General features: G+C 42.7%; 4 protein-coding genes across 6 annotated transcripts in view; 1 reads left to right on the top strand and 3 right to left on the bottom strand.

Annotated features, from left to right (window-relative positions):
- Nucleotides 1-9,544, top strand: part of LOC139632726 (formin-like) — a 54,857-nt gene extending 45,313 nt beyond the window's left edge. For both annotated transcript variants that reach the window (XM_071497882.1, XM_071497883.1), the window contains 4 exons: nucleotides 4-55; nucleotides 5,267-5,416; nucleotides 7,448-7,529; nucleotides 7,655-9,544. In XM_071497882.1, coding sequence (XP_071353983.1) covers nucleotides 4-55; nucleotides 5,267-5,416; nucleotides 7,448-7,529; nucleotides 7,655-7,699 — 329 coding nt within the window. In that variant the 3' untranslated portion in view covers nucleotides 7,700-9,544. The remainder of the gene's footprint in view (nucleotides 1-3; nucleotides 56-5,266; nucleotides 5,417-7,447; nucleotides 7,530-7,654) is intronic.
- Nucleotides 9,545-10,335: 791 nt separating this feature from the next.
- grem1b (gremlin 1b) lies at nucleotides 10,336-14,162 on the bottom strand. Its single transcript, XM_071497887.1, has 2 exons — nucleotides 12,196-14,162; nucleotides 10,336-11,718 (listed from the first exon to the last, which is right to left on the bottom strand). The coding sequence occupies exon 2, from the start codon at nucleotides 11,715-11,717 to the stop codon at nucleotides 11,169-11,171; it is 549 nt and encodes a 182-aa protein (XP_071353988.1). The 5' UTR covers nucleotide 11,718; nucleotides 12,196-14,162; the 3' UTR covers nucleotides 10,336-11,168.
- A 347-nt stretch (nucleotides 14,163-14,509) lies between these two features.
- Nucleotides 14,510-21,891, bottom strand: arhgap11a (Rho GTPase activating protein 11A). 2 transcript variants are annotated; one of them, XM_071497884.1, is made up of 12 exons: nucleotides 21,195-21,891; nucleotides 20,131-20,198; nucleotides 19,948-20,044; nucleotides 19,601-19,857; nucleotides 19,263-19,426; nucleotides 19,031-19,171; nucleotides 18,698-18,772; nucleotides 18,140-18,313; nucleotides 17,913-18,042; nucleotides 17,594-17,702; nucleotides 16,752-16,866; nucleotides 14,510-16,611 (listed from the first exon to the last, which is right to left on the bottom strand). In XM_071497884.1, exons 1-12 carry the CDS (start codon nucleotides 21,321-21,323, stop codon nucleotides 15,110-15,112), a joined length of 2,961 nt encoding a protein of 986 aa, XP_071353985.1. In that variant the 5' UTR covers nucleotides 21,324-21,891; the 3' UTR covers nucleotides 14,510-15,109. The 2 variants fall into 2 exon arrangements, with proteins under 2 accessions (XP_071353985.1, XP_071353987.1); XM_071497886.1 differs by lacking the exon at nucleotides 18,698-18,772 and having other exon boundaries at nucleotides 21,195-21,890.
- A 765-nt stretch (nucleotides 21,892-22,656) lies between these two features.
- Nucleotides 22,657-26,088, bottom strand: LOC139632541 (actin, alpha cardiac muscle). The gene is made up of 9 exons (XM_071497469.1): nucleotides 25,946-26,088; nucleotides 24,761-24,911; nucleotides 24,527-24,655; nucleotides 24,224-24,334; nucleotides 24,048-24,132; nucleotides 23,555-23,716; nucleotides 23,271-23,462; nucleotides 22,996-23,177; nucleotides 22,657-22,902 (listed from the first exon to the last, which is right to left on the bottom strand). The coding sequence occupies exons 2-9, from the start codon at nucleotides 24,887-24,889 to the stop codon at nucleotides 22,759-22,761; spliced, it is 1,134 nt and encodes a 377-aa protein (XP_071353570.1). The 5' UTR covers nucleotides 24,890-24,911; nucleotides 25,946-26,088; the 3' UTR covers nucleotides 22,657-22,758.
- Nucleotides 26,089-26,898: the final 810 nt, after the last annotated feature.

The raw sequence follows: 26,898 nt of genomic DNA, 5'->3' as shown, positions 1-26,898 counted from the left end.
CAGCTCAAAAGGAGCACGCCGCTGAAGAGGACCGGCTCAATTCGGCACAGAAAAGGTAGGAACCCAACTTTAACAAACCCACATCGAGACGCATTTAAAATTCTGAATGAAATATCATGTTTGGACAGAAAATATTTGTGGATTTCAACGCTCAACAAGGGAATTTGGCCAAGTCTTATGGATTGCAAACGTCACATAGCAGTGTTGCGTTATTTGGCGTGCTTCACATAGATAACATGGCTGGTATCTGACAGCACTAATGTTTGCCATTTGTATAGTTGTATACAGTTATTAGGAGCAGCTGTTTAAGTTTCTGGTAAGATGTAGGGGCTTCTCAGTATCATGGTTTTACTGCTTTGGTGGGACAGTCCAACTTTGACTGGAAAGGTATGGGATGAAGTGATTTATTTTGAAGGATTTAGCACAGTTTTATATGTGCACAAGGAGATATTTTGAGTATTAAATGCATCTGTGCTAATGTCTAGGTCTTTTGTAATTTGTCTAAAGACAAATATAAAAGATACATATCCTTAACAGAAACGACAGTGAATTTCTACACACCTGTAACATGCAGCATACTGTCTTTTAAGCCCGATCACCCTGTGCTTCCTCCCCTGCAGTTCCTATCATTCTTATCTGCCATGTTTTGTGCAGAAGAGTTTTCTGAGAGGTATCTGATTTATAGGCATAAGACACACTGGCAGCCGCTGAGCTCGCTGTCCGAGGGAAATCATATCTGGAACATTTCATATTGGAAAAAGATGGTGGAGCAGACAAACAAAGCAAATAGATTATTTTTGCCTTGTTTGGATAGAGAGCAGAATTGTTTGCTTTATATCGTAACTCTGCCACTTCCAAAATAAATCACGAAAGCACGTAAAGGAGAAAGTGAAAAACACCGGTCACAAGAAAATGGAAACTATAAACAATTAGGAAGTCAATTGCCTTGGACAATGCTATAACTCAGTGAATGGTTCCAAACTGTTTTGTTTCATGTTGCTGTTTTAAAGCCAAGAGGGAAGCTGAGGGTTGGCTACACCTCTCACTCTCTGTCCTGGTCTCTAACCCCCGCCCTCACCTATCTCTGTCCACGGGACTGGGTGTGTGTGTGTGTGTGTGTGTGTGTGTGTGTGTGTGTGTGTGTGTGTGTGTGTGTGTGTGTGTGTGTGTGTGTGTGTGTGTGTGTGTGTGTGTGTGTGTGTGTGTGTGTTTGCAGCCTTATGAGCACGAGTGACACCACTGTAATGAAGGCGTTGAACTTGGAGGGGAATATTGATCAAAAGGGCCCCGCAGCTGACAGCACCTTTGCCTTTAATGAAGTTTTCCTTTAATTTCATCTAAAGACAGGGGCTGGCTGAGTGGCGCTAGGTAGAGCAGGAGGAAAGGAGGGTGGGGGGCTCTTTCTGAGGTTCCCACAGAGCCACCTCGTAAAAGTGACACACTGTTGATGAATATGGGCGTCAGCGGGCTCAGCGGGCCCTGGGTGGGCTCTCACATCTGCGCTGGTTGAGGGATCCTCCACACAAACATACAACAGCAGCAGTGGCAACAGCATTATGGCTGTGTGTTAATAAAGGAAATAGACAGCACATCCTTCATGCTCCCTAATACCTCAGCCTCGGCCTCATGAGGAGTCCGTGAGTTTAGACGCCTGCAAGTCAAAGTTAACCAGCAGTTAGTGGAGCAGGGTGAATATGAATCAGCATCAGGATGTGGGCAAAATTCCAGCTGGGTATTGAACCTCAGGACTTGCTTGGCTCTGACAAAAATGTGTCCGTAGCACACAGTATTGACAACTGTCAAACAGGGCTGCAACTATTCTATTGATGAACATGCTGATTATTTTTCTCAGTTCTGTAAAATGGCCTATGGAAAATAGTGAAACTTTCTTCACTATTTTCCGACCAACAGTCAGATATTAGAAGATATTGAATTTATGAGCACATAAGAATTTAACTTGGAAAAGTGAGTAAATGAAAAATAGATAATCAAAATAGTTCTGTCAACCAACTTATTGATTAATTGAGAAATAGTTTCAGCTTTGAAGTTGAAACTGAACGTCAAGTCAGATTTGTACTCGTACTTGTGCAAATTTGGGTTATATAAATAAAATTGACTGGACTCCATTATTTGATCAGACGGATTGCTGTTACAAATTACAGTTTTGCCATTTTAAGACTATTTTGTTTAGGAAAAGTTGTTGTATGACTGCTATGGCTGCTTGTTTTCACATTATTTAACAGTTTTGTAGATAAACATTTTTATCACAGCTCAGGTATTGTATTGTACAGGTGTCCAATACAATATTTGTGAAGGAATTTCTGCAAAACATGCTTACACACTAAACTAAGATGGTGAACGTGGTAAATGTTATACCTGGTAAACATTAGCATGTTAGCATTGTCATTGTGAGAATGTTGCCATGCCAGCATTACCATTTAGCTCAAATGAGTGCAGTGCACAGCCTCACAGAGCCATTAGCCTTACTGTACACCAAGTGGCAACCCCTGGGGCCAAAAAATGAAGCCAACATTGAAGTCCCTAAAACTGCAGTTCCTTAAATGATCATTTGAGGTTGGCTCTAAAAGCGAGTCAATCCCCATAGACTCCCATGTTTAAATGCCCAACTTCACAGCAGAAATAAATATGTTTACAGCCTGGTACAAATAACGGTTTTGTACTCTATATCTAATTTCCCCCTTTATGACGACTATAGGAGGGGTGAATTTGTATATAACTCACCTTCATTAAGACTTAAAGTTATGCATAATTGAGGGCATGCTGCATTGAGTGACAGGCGGGTAAGCGTATGCTTGCCACAAACAAGACATGTGCCAAAGTCTTGGCTCCGCACTCCTCTTTTCCAGTTTTTGGATCAGCCAGAAATAGGCGAAGTCAGGCACTGCCAAGTTGGCAACGGTGTAGCAAACCACTCTGAAACCTATGAGTGACATCATGGAGGCTACATCCATCTTTATATGCAGTCTATGCTCTAGACCCCTTACTCCAGTATTGATACATATCAAATGTATGGCATTATTGTATGGCAAATGTATGTAAAATCACATATAAAATAATTAAATTGATGTTAGCACACTGACCTTATGCGTTACATGAAATAAAATGTTTAACTTATAAAGTAAATTTTTAATCATGGTTAGCTCCAAATTCCTAATTTGCACAATTGGACTTTGTAAAATGATCAGATGATGATCACTATACAACTCCACTAAAATGGATTTAACAATAATATTAAACTATCGCTCAGCCCAGACTGTATGACGTGATATTTTCACTGAGCTTGACTGTAAATCATTATTCTGTCATCCTAATGAGAAACACAGCTCTATCAAGTTTATTTCTGGCTTTTCACTTTTAAACAGTATCTGGGCTTCTGGGCATGACAAGTACTGAAGCCTCGTCCTCAACATGCAGTCCTAATTTGTCTGCTTCATGTTCGGGTTCCATTGAGGTTTTCTGGTTCTGTCCTCAGTTCCGTCTCATTAAGTTCTCTTCTCCCACATCACGCTCAATTTCATTTGGCCCAGCTGCCTCCTCTACAGTCACCATGCAGTTTCATAGATGCTAGTGGTGTATTATAGTTGTCTGGCATTATATGACGGCAATGGCACAAAAGGGCTTAGAGCCTCTGCTGACTCGGCCGACAACGTGCAGTTTACTTCTGTAATCTTTTTACTGGGGAAACAAAGGAATGCAGAGTTGCTTGTCCAAATATTTCCCTGATTCTCACGGCTGCTCATGGTTTTGTAATGGGTCTTTTTTTATAGCTGTCAGTGAGGAATGCTGGCTGTGGGTGCCGCAGTAAACCCTCTCACGGCAATGGCATCATAGCATGGATTACAGAAGTGTAGGGGGTTTGTGTGCTTGCATGTGTGCACGAGTGTAATTGTTCTGCGCTCGCAAAAGAACTCAGTTCCACTTGATTTTGTTTATGTTTTGTAGGTAAACTCGCATGTGTGAGTGTGTTTGCATCTGTTTTGAGTGAAGGTTTGTGTATCTGCTTGTTGCATATGCTCAGGAGGCTGAAAGGAAAAGCTTGTTGCTTGATTTGTGCATGCTTTGACATGATGACCCAAGGTCAGGAGAGGAGCTGATGGAGAGGAGGCCCAGTTCATCATGCCAGACAAGGCCGGCTGCAACAAAGCTACCTGGGACGGTCCGGCTGTTTGGTCAATCTAAGCCTCTGATTTCTTCTGTAGTGTACAGGATGATCTACAGCGTTCCCCTTTTTTTTTTGAGCATCCCAGTAAAATGACGCATCCTTGGGAAATGGGAAGCAGAATCCCATTTTTCTCCCCTGCTTTTAGCAGGCTGTCTGGGCAGCATATTGCACCATTTCACACAACATGAGCATGTCTTAGATTAGCGTCGCAAAAAGCCACCTAGCATCTGGAGGTCAGAGCCTATCAGGGTGTCAATGGGACAGGGAGCATCCCTTGAATCATAGCCCCCTTTATCAACCCTTTGACAGGCCCGGCTAGAAAATGTCTTTCATGTTTAAGTTAGGGAGGGAATCTGAAGCAGCAGGCTGCTTTTCATGCCTTGTGTGTGCTGCTGAGAGCCCTGCAAAGAGTTCAGATTTGGTTACAATTGAATTAGGCCTACAACAGTGCTACAATCTGGCCCAGTGAACAGAAAACAGAAAATCCAGAATCCTGTTTATTCACACAGAGCTGATGTTTCTCTGTGTTTTTTTTATTGTGTGCACAGCTGTCTGAGTGAGTTCACATGTGCATATATCATATCATATTCATATCTTTGATTGTCTGCCAGTAAATACGTTCCTGGAGCTGTAGGTGTGAGTTCACAGTGGTGTGTATGTGTGTGTGTGTGTGTGTGTGTGTGTGTGTGTGTGTGTGTGTGTGTGTGTGTGGGTGTGGGTGTGTGTGTGTGTGGGTGTTGCTGTGTCTGGAGGAGCAGCAGCCTGGTCTTGGCTAGTCTCTGTCTCCTCTGGCAGTCTTCCCCTGCGGGCTGTGGAGGTCAATGTGATAATGGAGCCGCCGCTACTGGCTCTCCCCCGTCGCCCAGCAGGGTGGACACTCTCCTTCCAGCTCCGTTTCTGGCCTCAGTTTCACTCTCCATCCATCCATCATTTTGTATGTGTGTGTGTGCTGTGTCTGTGTTTCTTGTTTACAGCTTTTCAATTTAGAGTAGTTCTCTAAAACACACTGTTGCCCATGTCTGATATCATTTATAAGTCTTTGTTTGTGATGAGACAATGCATCCGCTGTGTTTTCCCCGACAGTTTCCAGGACATGGTGAGCTACTTTGGTACTAAGCCAAAATCCGGGGAGAAAGAAGTGGCCCCGAGTTACGTCTTTATGCTCTGGTACGAGTTTTGCAATGACTTCAAGAACACCTGGATACGACAAAGCAAGAACATCTCCAAGGAGAGGTGAGGTGGATTCTGGTGAGATTGCTCCATTTCTTTCTTACTGTGTCCAGTGAGGGTCATGAAAACCTGACTGGTATCTTTGGTAAAAACCTGATGCGTTGGTTTGGTTGGTTGGCTGATATCTGTCATCACAGTGGTAAGTGACTGTGCAACCACAGCAAGTGTGGTCAAACGCTGTATTGACCACTCTCCGAGCAGCTAAAGAGCAGCTGGTGTATCTGTTTACAGTGCAGACAAATGTTAATGTGAAGCAGCAGCTGAAAGGAAGTGTTCTTTTGCATAAGCAGTAACGTTATACAGCTCTTATACATCATCGGGGGAGTGAACAGAAAACAGTGAGGCTGATATCAGAGATCCAAAAAACAAACCAAGGCTGTATTTCATGCATGCATTGTTTCATGTGAAGGCAGTTGGACTCCAGGGTGGGAGGGGTCGAGATTTTACATGCAAAAAAATTATATTGTGCTCATTTCAGCAGATATTGCATTTGCTATATGAGTCACGATTTCAGTTGGAATGGTTATTTTTGCATTTCATTTTCACTAAGAAAAAAAAAACATAAAAATGAAGATGATGTGATTTTTGTTGGGTCTTGTACCAAACAAGCATGTTCCTTTACATGTGGAGAATATGATTTGTAGGCCAGGGGCACCTCTGCATTTATGTATGTTGTGACACATTTTTACCTTTATTAAAAAGAAAATTGCTGCTCCTGCAATTTGGATATTGAATTTTCCATGTTCCATGTTTCGATTAATTGTGTAGCCATAATAGAGAGGTAATTACAGAATGTTAATACATTAAAAGGCAGTTAGAGATCAGGTCAAATTAGCAGTAATTGTGCGAAGGTGATGCTCAGATGCTGGGGTGTAATTAGAGTAAAGAGGGGGGGGCCATCAAAGAGGAGGCAAACGGGAGTAGCCTGAATTTATGATGTTTCCTCTGACCTGAGGTGGAGGGTGGGGGGGAATTCCACTGAGGGACAGCAGACCCTCCTGGCGGCTGCCTGGGCTTTACTAGCAAGTGGACGGGAGCCTGTGGCCGTTTTAAAGGCTGCGTGTTATGAGAGAACTGATAAACACTGTCATGATGCCGGACATGCAGCGCAAAGGGCAGGAGAGCTGCACGTGCAGAGTCTGCATGAGACTGAAGCCAGGACAGAAGCTGTTGATGCTGTCCAGCCAAACGGCATGGTCATTTTGGGCTTGCCGTGCTAAGCATCATGCAGTGCTTTCAGGTCTCACACACCGTGAAGTTGTCTGTATCGTGAATCTGTGCTCACGTTTGCTCTCTGAACTGAGCCCTCGTGTTAGGAGTTCATGTTTTCCCCTGTCCTGCTGCGGATCCATGTGCTCTCCCTTAATTGTTTACTAGGTAATCGTGTCCCACGTTACTCACAGCTGACTGTGCTTAAGTACAATTAACTTTATTTTAAATACTGTTTGTGCACTCATAAAAGCCAAGTGTTTTTTAAAGGCTGCCTCATTATCTCATCAACCCACTGTCATTCTCTACTGCTTCTCACTTATGGGGCTTTCACTGACCGCAAACTCCTGAGAGGATCAGTGTGTGTGTGTGTGTACTTGTACTTGCACTTGCTACATAGTAAGGACCAAAAAAAGTATTTTACTAACAGAGTGAGGACATTTTGGGATTTTGAGGATTAAGACTTGGTTTTAGAGTTATGGTTAGAATTAGGTTTAGGTTAAGTTTAGGGTTTGGGTTAGGGTTAGGCACTCAGTTGTGATGGTTAAGGTTGGGGTAAGGGGCTAGGGAATGCATTATGTCAATGAGTGTCCTCACAAAGATAGAAGTACAAGTATGTGTGTGTGTGTGTGAGAGTGTGTGAGTGTCCATGACAGGGTGCCCTAGGGAGATGCTTAAATGTCAACAACTTCACAAGGACACAGTGATGAGAGGCTACTGACTTTATATTGTTTTCACAAGTTAAAGCAGAGCTTTCAGTGTGTGCTTCTGCTCTTAAAGGGCCTGCAAATATCACCTCCTTGTGGGTTTTGTTTTTTTCTATAGGTTAAAGGAAGCTCAAGAAAACATCAAGAAGATCACAGCGGAGAAAAGAGTTGAAACCAAGAAGATCAATGCCAATAGTCTGGTAAGAACTAGTCCACATTCAGCAGAGAAGTTGTGTTTCCTGAGAGCTGCTGTTTCTTGTGTCAGCGCTGAAATCAATACATTAATAAATTTTTTTTTTTTTTTTTATACATTTCTTGCCAACAGAAAGAAAGGCTGCGGCAGAAGGAAGCCAGCGTGCCCTCCAGCTGAAAGACAAGTGACAAAGCAGAGGAAGAAACAAGGAGTGGTGGTGGTGAGAAAGTTGAAGAAGGTGCCAGATGAGAAAGTGTGCAGGCCTCATCCCTCCTGCGTTAAACCACCTGCCTCAACAACACTGGACTGCCCTCTGTGCCCCGTACAAACTCACAATAAAACCTGGCTGGACTCTTACTACTTCCACTGCCGTACTTCTATGCTACTAACAGCACTGGACACCGTCACCCACCCACCCACCCCCACCCTTCCTCACGCTGGAGCCTTTTCGGCAAAACTCCTGCACCGAGGATGCATGGCTGACACGGCCGCAGTGATGAGAGTCTTTAAGGCTAAAGGTTGACCTCATTCATCCAGCGTGGCGTGACCTCTGAGTGCCCAGCTTGTGAAAGGTCTCAGTGGGTCAGTGGGATTCACAGCAGTGCCAGCTGACACATCCATGAGATTCCTTCTGGATCCATCCTTCTCAGAATGGTAGACATTACCTGACGCAGCAGATGTATTTAAAATGCTCCAACATATTCAGAGTGTGAAGGTGGTGTGGCTGTTCCTGGCGATTTCTGCTCAGAGGAAAATCCCTGTTGACAAAACAGCAGCAAGGAAGCAGCTCCCAGTGTCCTCTCCTGCAGCGAATAGCTGCTCATTCACCATGGCTCATTAAAAGTCTTGTAAATATGTCATGTCGCAGAATCGGCAGCGACCATGCAGCTTTGAGGAGTATGATAAATGATGTGCGTTGGGCTTCGAGTGCAGATGAAGACATGTTGTGTATAAATGCGGAGGTTTCACCGCATTGTGTGTTTTCATTGCACCAGCCTGACCTCTCCTGGGTGACAGCCAGAGAAGAGCAAGCCCTGGCAGCGAGTCTGGCCCAGAGCCTCAGACCCTTCACACATATAGACACACACACTCACTTAGAAAACAGTAGAAGAACGCAACAGGTTTCGGCCAAGCACCCACTCACCCGAGAATTGAAATGTACTAAATGCAAAGCTGTTCGTCCCTCATTGAGTGCTGTGCGTCACATTGTGTCCAGCACAGGTTTAAGCACTTTCCTGCCTGCAGTAGCTGTATATTGTAGCTCGCTATCAGTCACACTCCCATGTTATCCTCAGTGTGTGCATTTGATTCACATCTTGCACTTTTTTGCACCTCGTTTCCTATGCAAGGGTATGGCTTCCATGTAAAAAGATTCATGAACTGTGTTGCCTCATGATGAAATCCTGTTAAATTTTTTCTTCATTTCTAAGAAAGTATATTGCTCAACGTTTTATTTTCTGTAACCACACTCCTGTATCATTCAAGAAAGGTATATTTATGTAAGAAGAGGTTTATTTTATGTCAAAAGAACATCGCTCAGCTCTCTTCCCCTTTGAGGCTGTATTTTTATGAGTTATAATAGAATTGACTGAGAAGCTGCCTGATGAAAGATATATTTTAACGTGGATGTTACTTGTATGTTGGAGAGATGAGGGTTATATATTTAACCATATCACCTGAAGCCATGTGATCTGCAATACCTCAAACTTCCATTATCAAAGTATCCATAAAACTGCACCTTAAATTACTCTTTTTTTACCCTTCAAAGTCTTTCATGTGTGCCATTAATTTTGTTTAAGTTATGTTTCATAACTTCAAACTGCTACATTCTACTTCAGAGAATTTGAAAACAACACACAAAAAAAAAAAAAAACGATACTGACCAAGGAATTGTTGTAGCCTCTACTGTACGTATGTCGGTTCGTGTAACCTTCAGTAGCTCTCATATAGGTGCTCTGTAATTTTATGGAATTGTTTTAAATTTCAAGAATAAACAACTGGATGCCGAACAGGCCAGACTCATTTTGGATGAAGACTCGTGCTCGCACAAATGATGTGTTAAACCAATTTCTCTAAATGTTCTGCTGTCAGCGCCTCCATTAGGCCTGCACCAAGAAAATGTGATATTTATGGAGGAAACCTGAGTCATCAAAGAGGATTTAATGATTCAAAAGTCGGCAAGGCTGTTATAATAAACTGTGACTCAGAATTAAATCACTCAATCAAACCTCATTTTCAGACTTTAGAACCTGTTCCTGGAAAACTCTGGAAACAAAGTCATTAGCTTTGTTAACATAAGGAATGTGTTATGCTGTTGGAAGTTTGTTTTAAGAGAAGTAAGATTTTAGAAATGTGAAATTAAATGAGATGGACGGTATTACAATGTTTTAGCCTGTTTGCTGTTACACTAAAAATGCCAACAGTCATTATTCAAACACCTAAATAATCACACAGATTGTGGCTTAGAACATATATAATTCATTATGGGTGGCTGAAGAAGAATAATGCCTTTCGTTAAAAAAGAATCCAACATTTGATACCTATTAATTAAATGTTGGATTGGTCAAGTTTATGCAGAAAATCCCTCATCATTTGCATTTTAACAACGCAATGAAGTTAAATGATATCATTTCAGTGGATAATTGGAAGAGGTAACCACATCTTTCCTCATAAAAGCGATTATTTTTACGGTGATATTTATTCCAAGTTCTGAGTGTGAAAGTCTCAGCGAGATGTTGGCTCCATGCATGAGATCAGGGAGAAGTTCACATTTAGTTTTAACAGCTGTGAAGTTGTAAATAATATGCACAGTATTCCAGCATCCCTTTATTTTAATGTTTTCATGGATAATTTAATCAAAGGAATAAACAAACCGGTTACATCAACGATGGCTTTACATTTACAACTATTTAATCTCTATAGTGTATAAACCATCACTGTACATTGTCGGTTTTTACTAAAAAAAAAAAAGAAGCCTACTGTCTCTACATCTGAGTAGGCAACCAGCTTACAAAAAAAAAAAAAAAAAAAAAAAAAAAAAATCCTTACTGATGGACTTCGAAATTCACAGATATCGATCAGGCTAACCCAAGGATTCTTGGAATATCGAACTAAAATCACATTTTCCATTTACAAATATCGCCACCCATCCATCAAATTCCACACAGTGGAAACATCCAGTTTGATAAACATTAAAAAAAAAAAAAATACAAAATTGTACAGGAAGGTGTTCCTGTCACAATGAAGGTTTGGAGCAGTGACTTGTTAAATAAACCGGGGGTTATGCAGTCCTACTGGGATGAGGAAGCCGTGCGTAAAAACGTGCCCATTCCAAGTCAGCGTTCCCGTGCAGTGATGCTTGTTTTCAAACTTGGCAAACTGGTGAGGAGTAAAATGTTAATAGCAGTTCAACATGGGTTTATGAGTTGCATGTCCATATTTTTTTTTTTTTTCACACGTTGTGCAAGAAGAGAATCATGTAGTACATGTGGGCAGCCTTAAAGTCGTGTTCGCGGAGCATATCCCCAGATGGAAACAGACACGTGCTCTTGGCTGTGAGTCAGCCTCTCTTTTTTTTTTCTACCAACAGTCCTGCCCGTGAACAATAAGTGTAGGGAAAACACACAACACATTTCTGTGTGTTTTTTTAGTCCAGGTCTATGGATATGCAGCGGCACTGTTTGACGCGCTGGATGCGTTTCTTCTTGGTGGGTGGCTGCTGGTCCGGACAGTTCAAAGTAAAGGTCATGGTGGTAAAACGCTTCGGCTTGCAAAACGAGCAGGACTGGAAGGCACCCTCCTCCCTGCGGATGTGCCTGGGGATGTAGAAGGAGTTGCACTGTCCGTAGCAGAATCGGTTGATGATGGTGCGGCTGACGCAGCCCTCCTCGTGGATGGTCTGTTTAAGCGGCTGCGTCTTGCACCAGTCCCGTTTCAAATACTGGCGCTCCGTCACATGCAAAGCTTCCTGGCTGGACTCCAGCACCTCATCGGCCGGTGAGGATGAGCCCTGCCTCTGGCGGGACCCGGAGCCCGCCTGCGGAGGCTGCGGTTGCTGCTCCGATTCGTTTGGGTTGTTTTTGTCAGGATGAGGAATGGCGCCTTGTGAACCTCGATTTCTTTTTGAATCCACGGGAGAGGATATCAGCCCAATGATGAAAACCATACTGCAAAAGATACGCGTCGAGCTGGCCATCCTTTGGGAGAAGGAGAAAATAATTCATCACCTACACCGTTTCAACTCGGGACGGGTTAGGCGCAGCTGTCAAAGCTTTTACGCTGCGTAAAAACGCACAAGAGCTCTTTTCTTTCTTTTAACCACATGCAAAACAAAGCTGAAGCTCAAAAACAAAATCACCATGTAGCTGCATTACCTCAGTCTAGATATCTGAGGAAGAAATATAAATATATAATTACAATTATGCTCACATGTTTTTAGCTGCACAGTATCTATTACGCAAAAGAATACTACCATATTTAGCCAAAGCAAAAGCTACCTCATATGTTTAATAAACCAACTACGCATCCACACATGTACAACAGTGGATAACAAGCAGTTAGTCTTGTCATTTCTGTAATCAATAAACCTAAACACAGTTTTGTTTTTGTTTGTTTTTTTTTTAAAAAGGAAGCAGCGTGGATCTTGCGATCAGAAATAGTCCAAATTCACTCACCTGTTCGAGCCTCCGCTGCAACAAGCGCAATGATCTGATCCTGTCAGTCCTCTAAGGCACCTTTCGAGGTGATAGGCACCTACTGCTGTCGACTGTACACTGGTGGGACTGTGGATGGGTGGGAGACTAACCGCTCCATAGACAGGGGCCAGGGGGGTTTAATACAAATTGCTCCAGCGCCGGACTGTCTCCCTTTTAAATGTCTGCCAGCTGAGATGTGCACAACAGTTCCCTCTACATTATTGGCTAAGCACGATGTAGAGAAAATCAAAACTATCCGCCCCCTCAACACTTCTCTGAACTCGCTTCAAGGAAACAGACAACCGAGAAACAGCGAGGGCAGGCAGGGGAGGAGGAGGAGGAGGAGGAGGAGGAGGGGGCGAGCTGAGAGCGGACAGACCTGAAGTTTATGCGCACATGGAAAAAGTAAAACAGTTGAATTTTTTTTTTTTTTTTTTTTCCATCACAAGGAGCGTGGTGATAATACTGTGCAATATATCAGCATTTTAAAACTGAAACGGGGCGTCGAGCAGAAACACGGACAGGCGAGCAGATCTGAGAGTGAACTCAGTCAGAAAAGGTGACGGTCACATTACAGCACACCTGTGAATCCTCAGCGCAGACAGCATTTACAGTCGGGGCGGACTTATTATAGACAGACATCACTGAGCCAGCGCTCATCGGCTGCTGTTCTCAAACCTTCATTTAAATAATGAGCACAAGTGATTTCGCTGAGACGCTGTCTCCTTTCATGAAGTCATTGTTTCAGGCCTTTCTGAAGCACACACAGGCTCGACGGAAACTAGACTCGTATTTGCGTAATAAATAAAAAGGGACATCCTCTGCTTACGAACAGAAGATTGGGGATTTCGCGGATTTACGCTTCCATTGCACGTTTCCTTACGCAAAAAGTAATTAGGCTGCTCCGCAAATGAGTTATCCGTGAAGTCAGTCCTTTTATTTTTTTATTGATATTGCTTTCTAATGAAGCACTATAAATTGTAACGAACAGTATTTTTGTTGACTATTTAGCATTTACCAAGTCTTTATAAACCAGTTAAAGCCACTAACAAGAGTATTTTTTTGCGGTTGCCAGGTTGTGGAAAACCCCTCTGGATCACACTTAACCTCTCTGTTTGGTTATAAGGCAGGTCGAAATGTTGGTAATTTGTTAATAAATACTTGCACTTTCTCTTAAATAAATAAACCTAACATTGTAAACTGGTAATTCTGATATTTTACAAGGTTAATGTTCCACCAGAGTCTCTGCTTCATAAACTAAATAACGATCAAAAAGAAAAGAGTCCAGCTGAAGTACAACGAACAGCGGCTAACCTGCTTTTTCACAACCTGGCAAATCAAAATCAGTGGATTAAGGCCTATAAAACATTATTAAATGTTTTATTACAATGAATGTGAAGCCATCTGTTACACTTATATAAGGAAGAGAACTAAAACATTTTTTTTTTAAATTAGAGATAAGTGGAAAAACGGATTTGTTTGAACCGTTTACGATAATCTGGAAAGTTAAACTCTAGTACCCACAATGCCGTTGGCTCAGGAGTACAACCTTCACTCCAAACATCAAATGTCCCCGCACTTTTATTAACCTCTAATTTAAACATCGTCCCTTGCTGGATTTCCCCGATAAATATTTATATAATTCCTGCTGTTTCAGAGAAGTATAAAAACGTGGTGACCGAACACTGCATCATCTTTTCACGCCATGAGCTCCTCTACTTCACACAGCATTATGTAGTCTGCTGTATGTGACCTGAGAGCAGGGACGGACAGACAGGGAGAGCAGGAGAGCCTCCCGACGGGCTGAGAAGAAGAAATCTCAAGGGATGATTTTGACCTTCACCCCATCACTTGAAACTTTTCAGATTCTTTACATGAAAAAAATAAAAATAAAAAGCCAACTTCTTTCATGTCAACATAAGTTTTAAGATGGTTGACATAGTGCACTGACCCTTTTAACTAGTAGCAGGGAGTTTATTTTCCTCTGTTAGTCCAGATGTCCACATTGTGAAGGAATCTCCAGAGATGCTAATTAAACTTTTTCAAATGTGCCAGAACCAATTCTGTTCAAAGGAATGCTGAAAAAACAGTTAAGGAGTACATTATTTCCAGTCTGCAGTCATTTCACATTCATGGTGATGGAAAAAAAAAAAAAATCAACCCCCGAGCCCTGTGACAGTGTGACTGAACATGTCAGTCTGCTCTGCTCTGAGAAGTGATTGTAGGACGCCCCCTTGTGGCTCCAACAAATGCCAATAATTTCTCCAAACAGATGAGCTCACCAAACAGAAAGTTACATAAGTTGTTTGATTTTATTGCTCTGAAGCAGTTCACATGGCAAAGCATTGTACTGTTTGATGGTGTTGAAATCAATGGACTGCAACAGACAGATGATTTGATCAATACTGCTTGGCTTTTGTTTTTCTTTCATAAAACCCAACAAAAGGTGCATGTTCTCTTTTCATGACAAAAACAGTGAGGCAATGTTCTGTAATAAAAGACATCTTCAATATCAGTGAACAGTAAACATCTACCTAAGGATTAGATACAAAATGCATAAATAAAAGCATAAGACTTGATCAAAATATTTCCAGTCATACCATCAATCACATCACATCATTTGGCCTCAACACTACAGTCTAATCTCTAATTAACATAATCTTGTTGGCTGATATGTGTCAATATTTGTTTTCTAAACCTGTTTTACTAGAGTAAAACAAATAAGGCATTTTGACATCTCCCAATAAGAACCTTACACAACACAAACAGCACCTACTGTAACTAAAAATAAATTAAAACCCTGAAAATAAGTTGGAATGTTTAATGTCATGTACTTTTACCAGACAGAGATCTGCATAGTAAGGGGAAACAGAAAAGGCAAAAGGAATAAGAACTATAAATCTACAGGCTTGGTGGCAGACAGCAGGCGTGCTTGGTTGAGAGGGTTTCTGGGTGAACCCCTGTAATGGTTCATGTCTTTCTCTGTAACCTGCTGCACAAGAGGCTTCTGAGCCCCTGATGGATCAGGGACACAAGAGTCCACTTTGGTCTTTGGCTGGACCTTGTTGGTCACGTCGCCTAAAGCACAGGGCTTGGGTTTACGGGCCAAGGTGCTTGGCTTTTTGGGTGGGACTGGAGGTGGTTTCTTGATGGGGCACATGCTGCGGGCCCGTCCCACTTGTGGCTCACCTTGGCGAGGCTGAAGCTGTGGGTGAGGGGAGAGGCCGCTCTCCAGGCTCACTGCCTTCACCACTTGAGTGCTCGGGCTGGGGGTGAGTTTTGCAGTTCTTGTGGGTCTCCTGCTATCTTCCAGAAGAGAGTTCATCCTGCGGACAGTCTGACGTACAGGGGTGCGCTGGAACTTGAGAGGTGACCTGATGTGTTTGGCCTTGGAGCCTCTGGGAGAATGAAGGGTGAGCTTGTTGAAGTGTTGAATGTGATCCGCCACCCGGTACTTTTCAGTCTGCCAGCTGCATGGGGAGAGGGGTTGTTGGTTTTGAGCTTTGGTACCAATCTCTGGGGAAAAGTAATCTTTTTCATGTACCGTGCTGATTTCAGTACCAACTCTTGGAGGTGTACCAAGCTCATGCTTGGGTTCAAGGCCCAGCTTGTATGGAGTGGACTGTTGCCCAGAAGTGACACCCAGTGTGAAGTGAGCAGGACTCTGGATGTCCAGTGCATCGATCAGCCTGCTGCAGTTCACCTGCTCTGCCTCACTTTCGCTGTCTCCCACCATGGAGCTGTTAAGGCTACTGATCGGAGCTGCACTAAGAGAACTTTTATAAGCCTTTACTGCTGGACTACAGTATGCACCAGATTCAAATATGATACTATCAATATGCAAAGGAGACAAAGCCGCAATTTCAATCTGGCCAAAGGTAAGGTTCTGTTCACTAGCCAGAAGGCTCTGCTGCGTTGGGAAACTGGAGGCTTGAGTGTCCACAAACGAAACTTTGACTGGAGGAGTCCCCGGTGGAGCGACTAGGACGTTGTCTGATGACTCTGCCTTATTTGCTCCAGTAAAGGAGTTCTGTACAACAGCCTGGACGTCTCTGCCCGACTCTGTGACGGCCTTCTTGATATTCAGCAGGGTGCAACCGGTTTGGCTCGGGGGTTCAGTGATCAGTGAGCTCTCACTCTCAAGGCTCTCGGCGCTGGAAGCACAACACAGCTTCTTGGGAAGGCTGCTCATAGCTGGGGACTTGGATACGACAATTGCTGGCTCCGACATGTAGTTGCTCTTCAGGCACATGTTCATGGGCGTATCTGTGAAAGACCCTCCGCTGAAAGCCTGGGCTCCTACAGGGGTCTCCCCACTCCATGAGGTCTGGTGGGCACTTGTGCCACACTGGGGGGTCAGCAAGTTGTCCTCAGACTTACTGATGTGCTTGGTGCCTATGAAAACAAGTGGGACATTAACAAATATTTTAACTCAAAACAACTACAGTGTACCCTTTTTTGTACTTTATGACATTACAGTGGAATGAAAAAAGTTTCAATTAGGAACAATTTTAGTTTCCTTAGTGGATACTTACTCTTGCTTTCAGTTTTTCTAGGGAGAACTGATGGACTGAACTCTGTCTCTTTGGTGAAACGAAAACTGGTGGTGCTCTCCTGAGTGGCAAGTCGCCAGCCAATGGACTCAGATCCCTTTATCACCACCATGGAATGAGAAATGAAAGATGAAAGAAAGTTCAAGGAGGGTTAAGCTTTAGATTATTATTTTTGTTAAAAAGGACCCTGCAGATGTTACCCAAAATGTTACCATTAATATGTTAATTCCATGACTTTTGTGGTTAGTTCTTCAGAGGATGATAAAAATCACTCAGAAGAAACAAGATATTGGATGTGTTGGTCAACAACTTTTTATTAAAGGCAAGAATATACATATAACTATAGAGCATTAGAAAGTTACGCACCTTAAACCTTTAACAGTTCACCCACTGAACCCAAAACAGGTTACAATATTGTCTCTGTATATACTTTATAGTATATAATAACATTCTTTCACCTGAGTGCTTAACACTTGAAAGCACTGAAATATCCTATGACTTTGTACCATACAAGTATGAACACAACTCATTTATCTTAATATTACAAATGTAGAAGTTCTGAAAAAACAGATTTGTTTTCACACCCATGCATACGTTAGTTAAATGTGTTAGCTACTAAAAGTAAACGTTGAATGTCACACAATAAGAAAGTGCTACTGTGCACCAGTTTACCTAAACATCACACCCTAAGTGCAAACGCATTATTTAATTTTAGTATAATTAACTGCAGAAAATGCCTGAATGCACTTGGTCACACTGTCTTTCACCGTTTATCTGTGAACCACAGAAGTGGAATGTGAAGTCTATCGGGCAACCACACTTACAGCCTCTTTGCTGCTCTTCCCCAGGCTAAAACGTAAGCGCAGAGACTTGCGTGGTGCTTCTTTTTTGCCGACTTTAGGAGAAAAGCAGCCAGCTTTTCCAGATTCAACTCTGAAAAGGAAATGAATTCAAATATCATTAAGGTAAGTCAAGAATACCCAATAGCTTTTAGGCTAATATTTTCCCAAGTCTCATCTCTCTTTAAATTAACCTTTTAAAAGAGAAATGCAGGACCTGTGGAAAATACATGGTTGTGTGGCACTGTGCATTTTATGGCATCACTTATGTCAAATCTCCCAGTGAGACAAAGAAAGTGCGTACCTGCTGACAGCATGTCTGTTACTAAGTCGTCGACTCTTCCTTCTTACAGAGGTAGCTGGCTGCCTTCTGGACCTCCCTGCTGAGGACAGGGCATTCTGGGAGGAGTCCAAGACCCCTGAGGCACTGTACGCTAGAATATATAAAAGGAAAAAAACACGCTAACTTAACCACAAGCTTTAGAGATAACAGAATAGTTGATGCCCATTTGATCAAACCTTCATCACTACCTGATCCAGGAGTGGAGACTCCGCTGAACAATGTATTGGGAAGTAAATCTATCCCAAGGTTCTTTTTGACAGATCTACGTTTCTTGTTTGAGAATCCAAAAGAGTGACCGGATTCCGAAGGAAGCTTTCGCTTGGATGTCGGTGTTGCAATCACAGGCGTTGCGGAAGAAAAGACTGGCAAAAATCACGAAAGAATTAATGTCTGAATATGTTGTATTTGCTCTTTTACATTTGAGATCATTCCAAAGATGATTTTGAGCCAATGCACTGAGAGAAATTAGCAGATTCATGCAGATGACAGGCAGGCAGGCAAAGACAACAAAAGCCGATAAAGACAAGCATGATTTCCTATTTAAATAACAATTGTTTGTTATCTAGGCAGCTGCTAATCAAAGTCAATTTATGCATTTTAGAAGCTTAATTCTGTTTGAAATAAAGAGTTTGCTTTTGTTTGAAGAACAGCAAGCTTATCGTTTTAAAGAACATTGCAGGTGTATTACAATCATCGTGCCACATGACAAGCAACATACAGTTATCTCATCTGACCACAGTACATACCAAGACTGTCTGACTGGGTGGCATGTGTGGGTGTTCTATTAGTTTTTATCTTATTCAGAGCACCATTGACCATATCTGAAATGTGAGACAAACCAAAATATTTAAAACAGTATTGACTGTCTAAAGCTGCGTCAAAATAAGCCTCTACAATACAGGACTCCAAAAATACTGCTGCCTCTATGAGTAATGGGCTGTTTTGAGCTGGGTCGTGGCTTTTAACTGGATGTAAAGTAAAGCTGGTCAGCTGAGAGGCAGGTTTTTTTGTCTCAATGGAAGGAAGTTGCATGTTATAACTTTCACCAGAAAATTAAATCTCCGATGATGTAGTCTTACCTCCGAAGCTGCGCCTGTGTCTCCTTTTCATCCCTGAGTTAAAGTCCAGCTCCTCAAGCTCGTCATGAGTGGGGGACAGAACCCCTGCCTCACAGCCCATCATGGCTGGAACCTTTGCTAGAAGGAACTGTGGTAACACACCTGCCACAAACAAACAAACATTTTAGTGGTTTGAAGCAACAGTGTAGACCAACGCACAGAAAAGGTGCAGGTGATATGGTTGAACTCCTACCGAAGTTGTGGGCATTCTCTATGAAGCAGTGTACTACAGCTGCCTGTAGCTTGAGACGCTTCTCAGTGTTGGCATTCATCTTCTCTGTGCCATCTCCAGAGTGAAGGAGGTTAGGAGCCAATATCACAGACAAGTTATTGCTATCCATTTTATTCTCTGCACTCCTGTGATTAAGCAAGGAAAAAGAAAAAACAGTTAAGTAAATATGAAAACTAAACGTGAATAAATTGTTATTATTATTTTTTAATCTAAAACGATTGATAGATGCCTGTAAATAATCCAAACAAAATATGCTAAATGTAACAATAAACTAATTAAGTTAAAGGTATTTATAGCACCTCTTAGACACATTATGGAGGAAGTCGAAAAAGTGACGCAGAACACAAAGGTTTCTGTCGGGCAGTACACAGGACAGAAGCATGGTGGCAGACGTCCTGTCCTCCTCGGTGGGGAGCTGCTGGGCCTTGAGGAAGGCCTCTTGCAGCTCTGTGGGCAGCACAGGCTCTGGCAGCTCCCTGAAGAACTGCTTCAATAGACCAGCTACATCACAGGGAAGTGCAGTGGACAGGCACTCCTCACCCGCATCCAGTTTTGCCTGGACAGACAGAAGACAGCTCTGTGTTAAGACGGTCCCCTGGGTCAAGTTCCATCAATGAAAGCGAGGTCAACTTCAGCCATCACTCACCCTGAGTGCTTTCAGGCGAACGACAGAGCCTGATTTTCTGAACAGGCCCTCTGTGTCGACATGTGCCAGCAGCTTCATACATGCGTCAACCAGAAAGCTAGGAAGGCAGAGAAATGTCAGTATAAATTGTAGAGATGGCTTCAAAGAACTTGCCAACTCAAGTAAATAGGTATGGCCACTTGCCTTGGCACGCTCCCGCATTCCATATTATAGTACGGTAAGTTCTCCAGGGATACCCCAAAAATCTTTGTCTGGGGGAACAATCAAACAAAAAAAATATTAAACATGAATTCTGCTCAATTTTAGATTTTAAAAAGTGAGGCAGAATTAGTTGTTAGCTGTTGATTAATAACGTATCAGCAGCATCATAGCCTTTATGTATTGATCTATGTAAAAATCTCTCCATTTTCATTAAAATAATAAGTGACATGTCAGGGGCTACTCTGGTTTCTACTATTTTTCATGGCTGCATGCAATGGCTGGATGCCAAACATTAATATGTTTAAGAGAACAGCAGTAAAAGCTGCAAAACCCACTTTATGTTGGCTTTTGATCTCAATTATCTGAATGTGCTCAGTGTTTTTCAGTGTAGCACAATCACTTCATTCATTTAAGTTCTTTCTTCACACTGAGCTTAAGTTTGGGGCTGTTTTTTTCTCCCCACGGAAGGTGAAGCTGCAGAAGCTGAATGCTCATTTGAAAAGTCAGTCTTGCAACAAATCTTGTGACTCCTGTGAGTCAATTACGGGTACAGGATACAGGAAGAAACAGGGTCTTCGGTGGTTATTTTCGAATGAATTGCTTGTAAATTCAGTATGGCATATCCTGTAGAGTTTAAACTACGCTGTCTCAATCACATGAATACATTTTCTAAATGTCCAAAAGAGATCACAGCGAGTGCCATAAAGATTTAGGAGAAAACATTGCCTTTTTTGTGTCTTGTTGGACCTAGTTTTCTATTGCTGGAAAGGAAATTTATGGTGTGAATAATCACGGGAACAGCCAAACAAAGCGTCTGTAGTGACTGACATGGGTGACAACAGCATGCGAACAAATGGGTCTCATCAGTGGGGTCGTGCTTTCAGTAATATGCTAATTAGGCTCCACAGACTAGACTAAACAATAGTATATCCAAGGCTGATACTCTTGTGGATTTGAGCAATAACAGTCCAAAGTTTCACAGTCATTGCAAATGAAACACAAGTTAATCGTACAATACATTGGTAATGTGTTTTCTTTAAACTTACCGAGTTGGTGACTGTCGATTTACAGCTGGCTGCTTTGTTTTTGTTCCAGTTCTTTGTCTTTATTCCGTACGCTGTGCGGAGGTGCTGCACGGCCACTAAACGCATCACATTTTTCTCCATGACTTTCATTTTACCAGTCTATCTTGTACTTTCAAATTAACCTTGCAACAATCCGTTCACTCTCTTCCGTAAGGAAATTAAACTGACAGTTTCAGCTCCGTCCGGACCCGAGCCTCTCGATCTTTATCACTTCCTTCAAACCTCTGGTGCTAACTCATCCTCTCGTGGATTTTAACAGCTCACAAGACGCTTGATTTCCACGGCGGTCTACCAACTAAACCATCAACAGAATCAACTACAAAGTTAAAGACTTGCCCAGCGATACATTATGGAGCGGCTATTTCATAGGTAAATTCATGCTCCGGTTGCAATGCAGTTAGCTAGCTAATGTTAGTCAGCTAGGTTAGCAAGTCACTTTCGCTCATTAACGAGCCTAAATAGAAAAAAAAAACAAAAACACGAAACAGCTTCTCGGTGTCGGCGACTTAAAATTGCTGTTTACCTCTTCAGAGACGTTAAGATGCACGAAATACACCAAGTTAAATCCTTCAGCTAGCTAACTGCATTGTGCTGCGGCTCACTCGTCGGATCGGTTGCGGGGCTGTCTGTTTCCGCACAGCATTCAAACAGCGGCGCTCCCTGCGCTCTGCGCTCTGATTGGCTGGAAGCGAACAACATTCCCTCGGGCGTGTGTTTTATAACCCAGCGCAGCCTCACTGGGCGGGGTGGTTTCTTTTGAGCCAGATAAATGTTCAACTGGACACTTCTTGTTAACCGGTTCACTCTGTAATTTGAATTAGTCGCACTTTTAAAATAGTAAACGCATACATACACAATTATGCAACTGTACTGCACATACCGTGTTCTGTGCATTTTAACAGCCATACACCAAGGTTTGATTAGGTTCTAATTATCAGCTTAATTATTTCCCCTCAGGCTGTTTTTGTGCACTTAATGACACATGAGGTTTATCTCTGTGTACACCTTCTCATATTAAATGAAATATAACAGTATCCTTTAAACGATATTCCCTTAAAATTAAATGAGAGGACTGCAATGGACTGAAAATGTAAGATGTCCAGGTCCAATCCTCGCAGATAGGACCGCCAAATTAAATAATACAACGGACTGCAACACCAAATACTGTGAAGCAACTGTGTATTGTGCAAAAGGTTTAACCTAAAACTGGCTTCACAAAGTTCCTCTGTTCTGGCTTAAAGAAAGTCATGCTGTCTAACTTCATTTGCAAAATGAACTAAATATAAGTTTTATATTTGATTTTGTAAACCACCTTCCTGGAACATGCTTCCGAATTATCACTAATTTATTTTCCAGCTGCACCTAAAATGCCACACCAATCCCTGCTCACATTTTCTTTCTGTTAAAAAAAAAGTACAGGAGATACTCTCACAAGGGCTTATCTTTATTACAATAGAACATACACATATATATACAGGAGACAACAACGTACAAATGCATGGACAAAAGGAGGTTGATTGTGTGTTTAGAAGCATTTCCTGTGAACAATGGAGGGGCCGGCCTCATCGTACTCCTGCTTGCTGATCCACATCTGCTGGAAGGTGGACAGGGAAGCCAGGATGGAACCACCGATCCAGACAGAGTATTTCCTCTCAGGTGGAGCAATGATCTAGGCAGGAAATAAACACAATTTAAGTTTTACTGATTGTTGATTCACTTGATAAATTAACTTCATGACTAATAACATTTGTAGTTCTCTCACCTTGATCTTCATGGTGCTTGGGGCCAGGGCTGTGATCTCCTTCTGCATACGATCAGCAATACCAGGGTACATGGTGGTACCACCAGACAGCACATTGTTGGCGTACAGGTCCTTACGGATGTCAATGTCACATTTCATGATGCTGTTGTAGGCGGTCTCATGGATACCAGCAGACTCCATACCTGGTAGAGGACAAGCAAAACAGATGAGCTTTGTCACAGAGACAAAATATTGTATGTCTCAGAACAAAAAAAGAAATGTAATCAATGACTCACCAATGAAAGAAGGCTGGAAGAGGGTCTCTGGGCAACGGAAACGCTCGTTACCAATGGTGATGACCTGACCGTCGGGCAGTTCATAGCTCTTTTCCAGAGAGGAAGAGGAGGCAGCGGTGGCCATCTCATTCTCAAAGTCAAGAGCCACATAGCACAGCTTCTCCTTGATGTCACGCACGATCTCACGCTCAGCTAAGGGGCAGAAAGTTCACGCATTGAGAAACAACACTCGCACACCTCTCATATACACATTAAACTAAATAATCACGCAAGCATAGACCTACCAGTTGTGACAAAGGAGTAGCCACGCTCAGTCAGGATCTTCATCAGGTAGTCAGTCAGGTCACGACCGGCCAGATCCAGACGCATGATGGCGTGTGGCAGAGCATAACCCTCATAGATGGGGACATTGTGGGTCACACCATCACCAGAGTCCAGCACAATACCTTTAGCCAGCAGAAAAGGAGCAGTTAGCTATAAATGCCTGCACAGGGCTGACAGTTAACAGTTAAATACAAGTCCGCCCTCTTCAGCTATGTCTCACATCATAAACTATACAATGCTGTTGACATCACTGGGCATACACCCTGGTGGAGAGGGATTAACACCTCCCCTTCACAATGAGACAGGAATCTATCCAGATGATTGGCACATTCAGAGTGTCAATGCTGAGGAGTGTCTCCCTTGCAGGAGATGCAATTTCTTCTCATTTTAGATTGTTGCATAATTGACCACAGACTTAATTGGGCACATGCAAAAAGTCTGCAGTGTACTGACCGGTGGTACGGCCAGAGGCATACAGGGACAGCACAGCCTGGATGGCCACATACATGGCAGGAACGTTGAAGGTCTCAAACATGATCTGCAAGAAAAAGCAAGTCAAATGTCAAATGTGTGTCTTAAACCAAGAACATGTATGTGAAAACAGAGCAGAGAGACTGACTCAAATGTACCTGAGTCATCTTCTCCCTGTTGGCTTTGGGGTTCAGGGGGGCCTCAGTGAGCAGGGTGGGGTGCTCCTCGGGGGCAACGCGCAGCTCATTGTAAAAGGTGTGGTGCCAGATCTGACAAAAACAACAGCTGATGTCAGGATGGAAGCAACTCTGGACTGACTGAGTAAATAACAACCAGGTCTTTAAATAAAGCATCAAATCTAAAAATAAAGCAGCCTTTATGATGGTGGCTGTGAATTCTCAAGAATGTGACGGCTTGAGCTGCCATGAATGTTGTAAATGAATCTCACTGTCAACACACACCTTCTCCATATCATCCCAGTTGGTGATGATGCCATGCTCGATGGGGTACTTAAGAGTCAGGATACCCCTCTTGCTCTGGGCCTCGTCACCTACATAGCTGTCCTTCTGACCCATACCCACCATCACACCCTGAGGGAAGAAGCATCAGAGCAACATAAGATATATGAAGCTACTCTTACTTTTTGTTACTCATAACATAAAGTATAGGATTTTGTGTGACAAATTTAAGCGTACCTGGTGGCGGGGCCTTCCAACAATGGAAGGGAAGACAGCACGGGGAGCGTCATCTCCGGCAAATCCAGCCTTGACCAAGCCAGAGCCGTTGTCGCACACAAGAGCGGTAGTCTCGTCGTCGTCACACATGATTAGGTTTTACTGCGGTGGTCTAAAATTTGGGGGAGGGGGGGGGGGTGAAAACACAAGGAGAGATGGTTTAGGCTGGGTGTTAAGAACAGCTGACTAAACTGCCCAACATAGAATACATAGCACAAAGGCTTGTTATAATTGAACGATTACAGACACTTGGAGTGGCTAATGATGTGCCCACCTGCTGTATCAGGAAGAGTTAGTGACATAATCAATCAATCACTCACATGATTATTATATGTATTAGCTGTAATCCGCAGCCTGCCAACACTCTCTTAACTGTTCTTAAGGCATTATCACTTTCAAACACTAACACAACCCACTTCAATGGGTGCTATCTATAGAGAGCTAATAAGACATGGCTTTGGATGCTATTTTGGTCCTAGCCTTGTTGTACATCTACTGATAACATATCTCCACAGACGTGATTGTTCCCGGGCCTTCTCAGAGCTGCTGAGGTAGCACCAAAAAGGGGCATAACAGAGAGACCTGTCATCTATTTTAAGCTCAGCACCCCCACTGTGCTTAACCGAGTGAAACAACTGACACATGGATCTCCTGCTATTTCAGGTCTGAGAGAGGTCGTCAAAGAGCCAGGCAGCACCCATCTGTCTGCACACTGCGAAACATTTGTTTTACTATGCGGCTGGTGTGCCCCTGCAACTTCATTCATCGGAGCTTAAGTGAATGTGACCAACTTCTCCTGAGTTTTTGAGCACTGCTGAACACTGCTTTGTTTGAGATATACATAGATCTGTCTCTGCTTTCCCACAGACTCTTAACATAGCATGAAGTATATTTACCACAGAAAATCACATCACCGTATAATTACAGTGTTAATTTCAACATCCACCCAGCAATCAAACCAGTATAGCTGGTAACTCCAGTTTTAACTATAATCCACGAGTTCAGTTAGAAATCCCAACCTGAGAAAACCATTAATCAGCTGAAGTTACGGCATCCATTCATTGATCTGAGTATCAAAATGCAGGAAATTGAACAGCACAAATGACACAGATGAACACAGTGAAGCAGGCTGTGAAATGTACTCACCAAGGTGCACTTGTAGATGGATGCTTCCACTGGGACAAAGGCTGAGAGTGAGGAGAGCCCCTTAAATAAGACCCGGACTGGTTCTAGGGACCTGGGGCGGAGCCGGGGGTTCACACAAGTCCAAATAAGAGCTGCCAGTAAAAATCAACAAGCCAGAAGTGTGTTTTACATACATGGATGGGGCATCTTTACAGATACAACACATCACTGACATAGGTTTAATGAAATATTGGCAGGGAATAAAGAAGTTGAGACAATAATGTGATGGAACATTATCAATAGCTCTCAACAAAAAAAGAGGAAGTGTGGGGGATCTTATATAGGAATCTGTATTCATTCTGAGTATTCATTTTATTGTTTAATCTTATAAAGCAACATTAATATTAATACCATTTCTGAAAGCACCATAATGAGTACTCTGCATTTTTAAAGATTAAAGCATATTTTGTGAGCTTTTGAAATATGTAACTTCATAAAGGTATGCTTGCATGTGTGTGGCAGTATAATTTCTTTATACCCCTTAGATAACACGTCAGGATCAAGACACAGTGTTACTATAAAGCAATAAGTGTTTTAAAATACTGCAATTTCTGTTCTTCTGATGCCTAAAAGCAACACATATGTCATACCTTTCTGCTACACTCATAACCACTAAGAAGGCCCTCTATGATGACCTAGTCAGGACAGCATCACTGGTGTCTTGTTAAGGAGATGAAAACATAGTATATGTCTGTGAACCACGCGGCTGGTATGTGAGCTGAGCCTCCTCAACATGTGGAACAGCTGATGGTAATGCCAACCGGGCTCTGCGTCTGATCTGGCTGTCTGAGTGGCCTGTCGGCGTCAGTGCTACGTGCTGATTGGCCCAGCTGTCTCCTTGTAGGGTTATGGTGAGCAGGAGAGTCATTAATGTGCAGCCACTTAGGTTCACGAGCTGTGAGTTTGCAAAGAGG

The sequence above is a fragment of the Trachinotus anak genome, unplaced genomic scaffold, assembly GCF_046630095.1.
Source record: "Trachinotus anak isolate AG129_WGS33_773 ecotype Australia unplaced genomic scaffold, CSIRO_AGI_Tana_v1 ptg000015l, whole genome shotgun sequence".
Lineage (NCBI taxonomy): Eukaryota > Metazoa > Chordata > Actinopteri > Carangiformes > Carangidae > Trachinotus > Trachinotus anak.
This window is presented reverse-complemented; position numbering and strand designations above follow the sequence as displayed.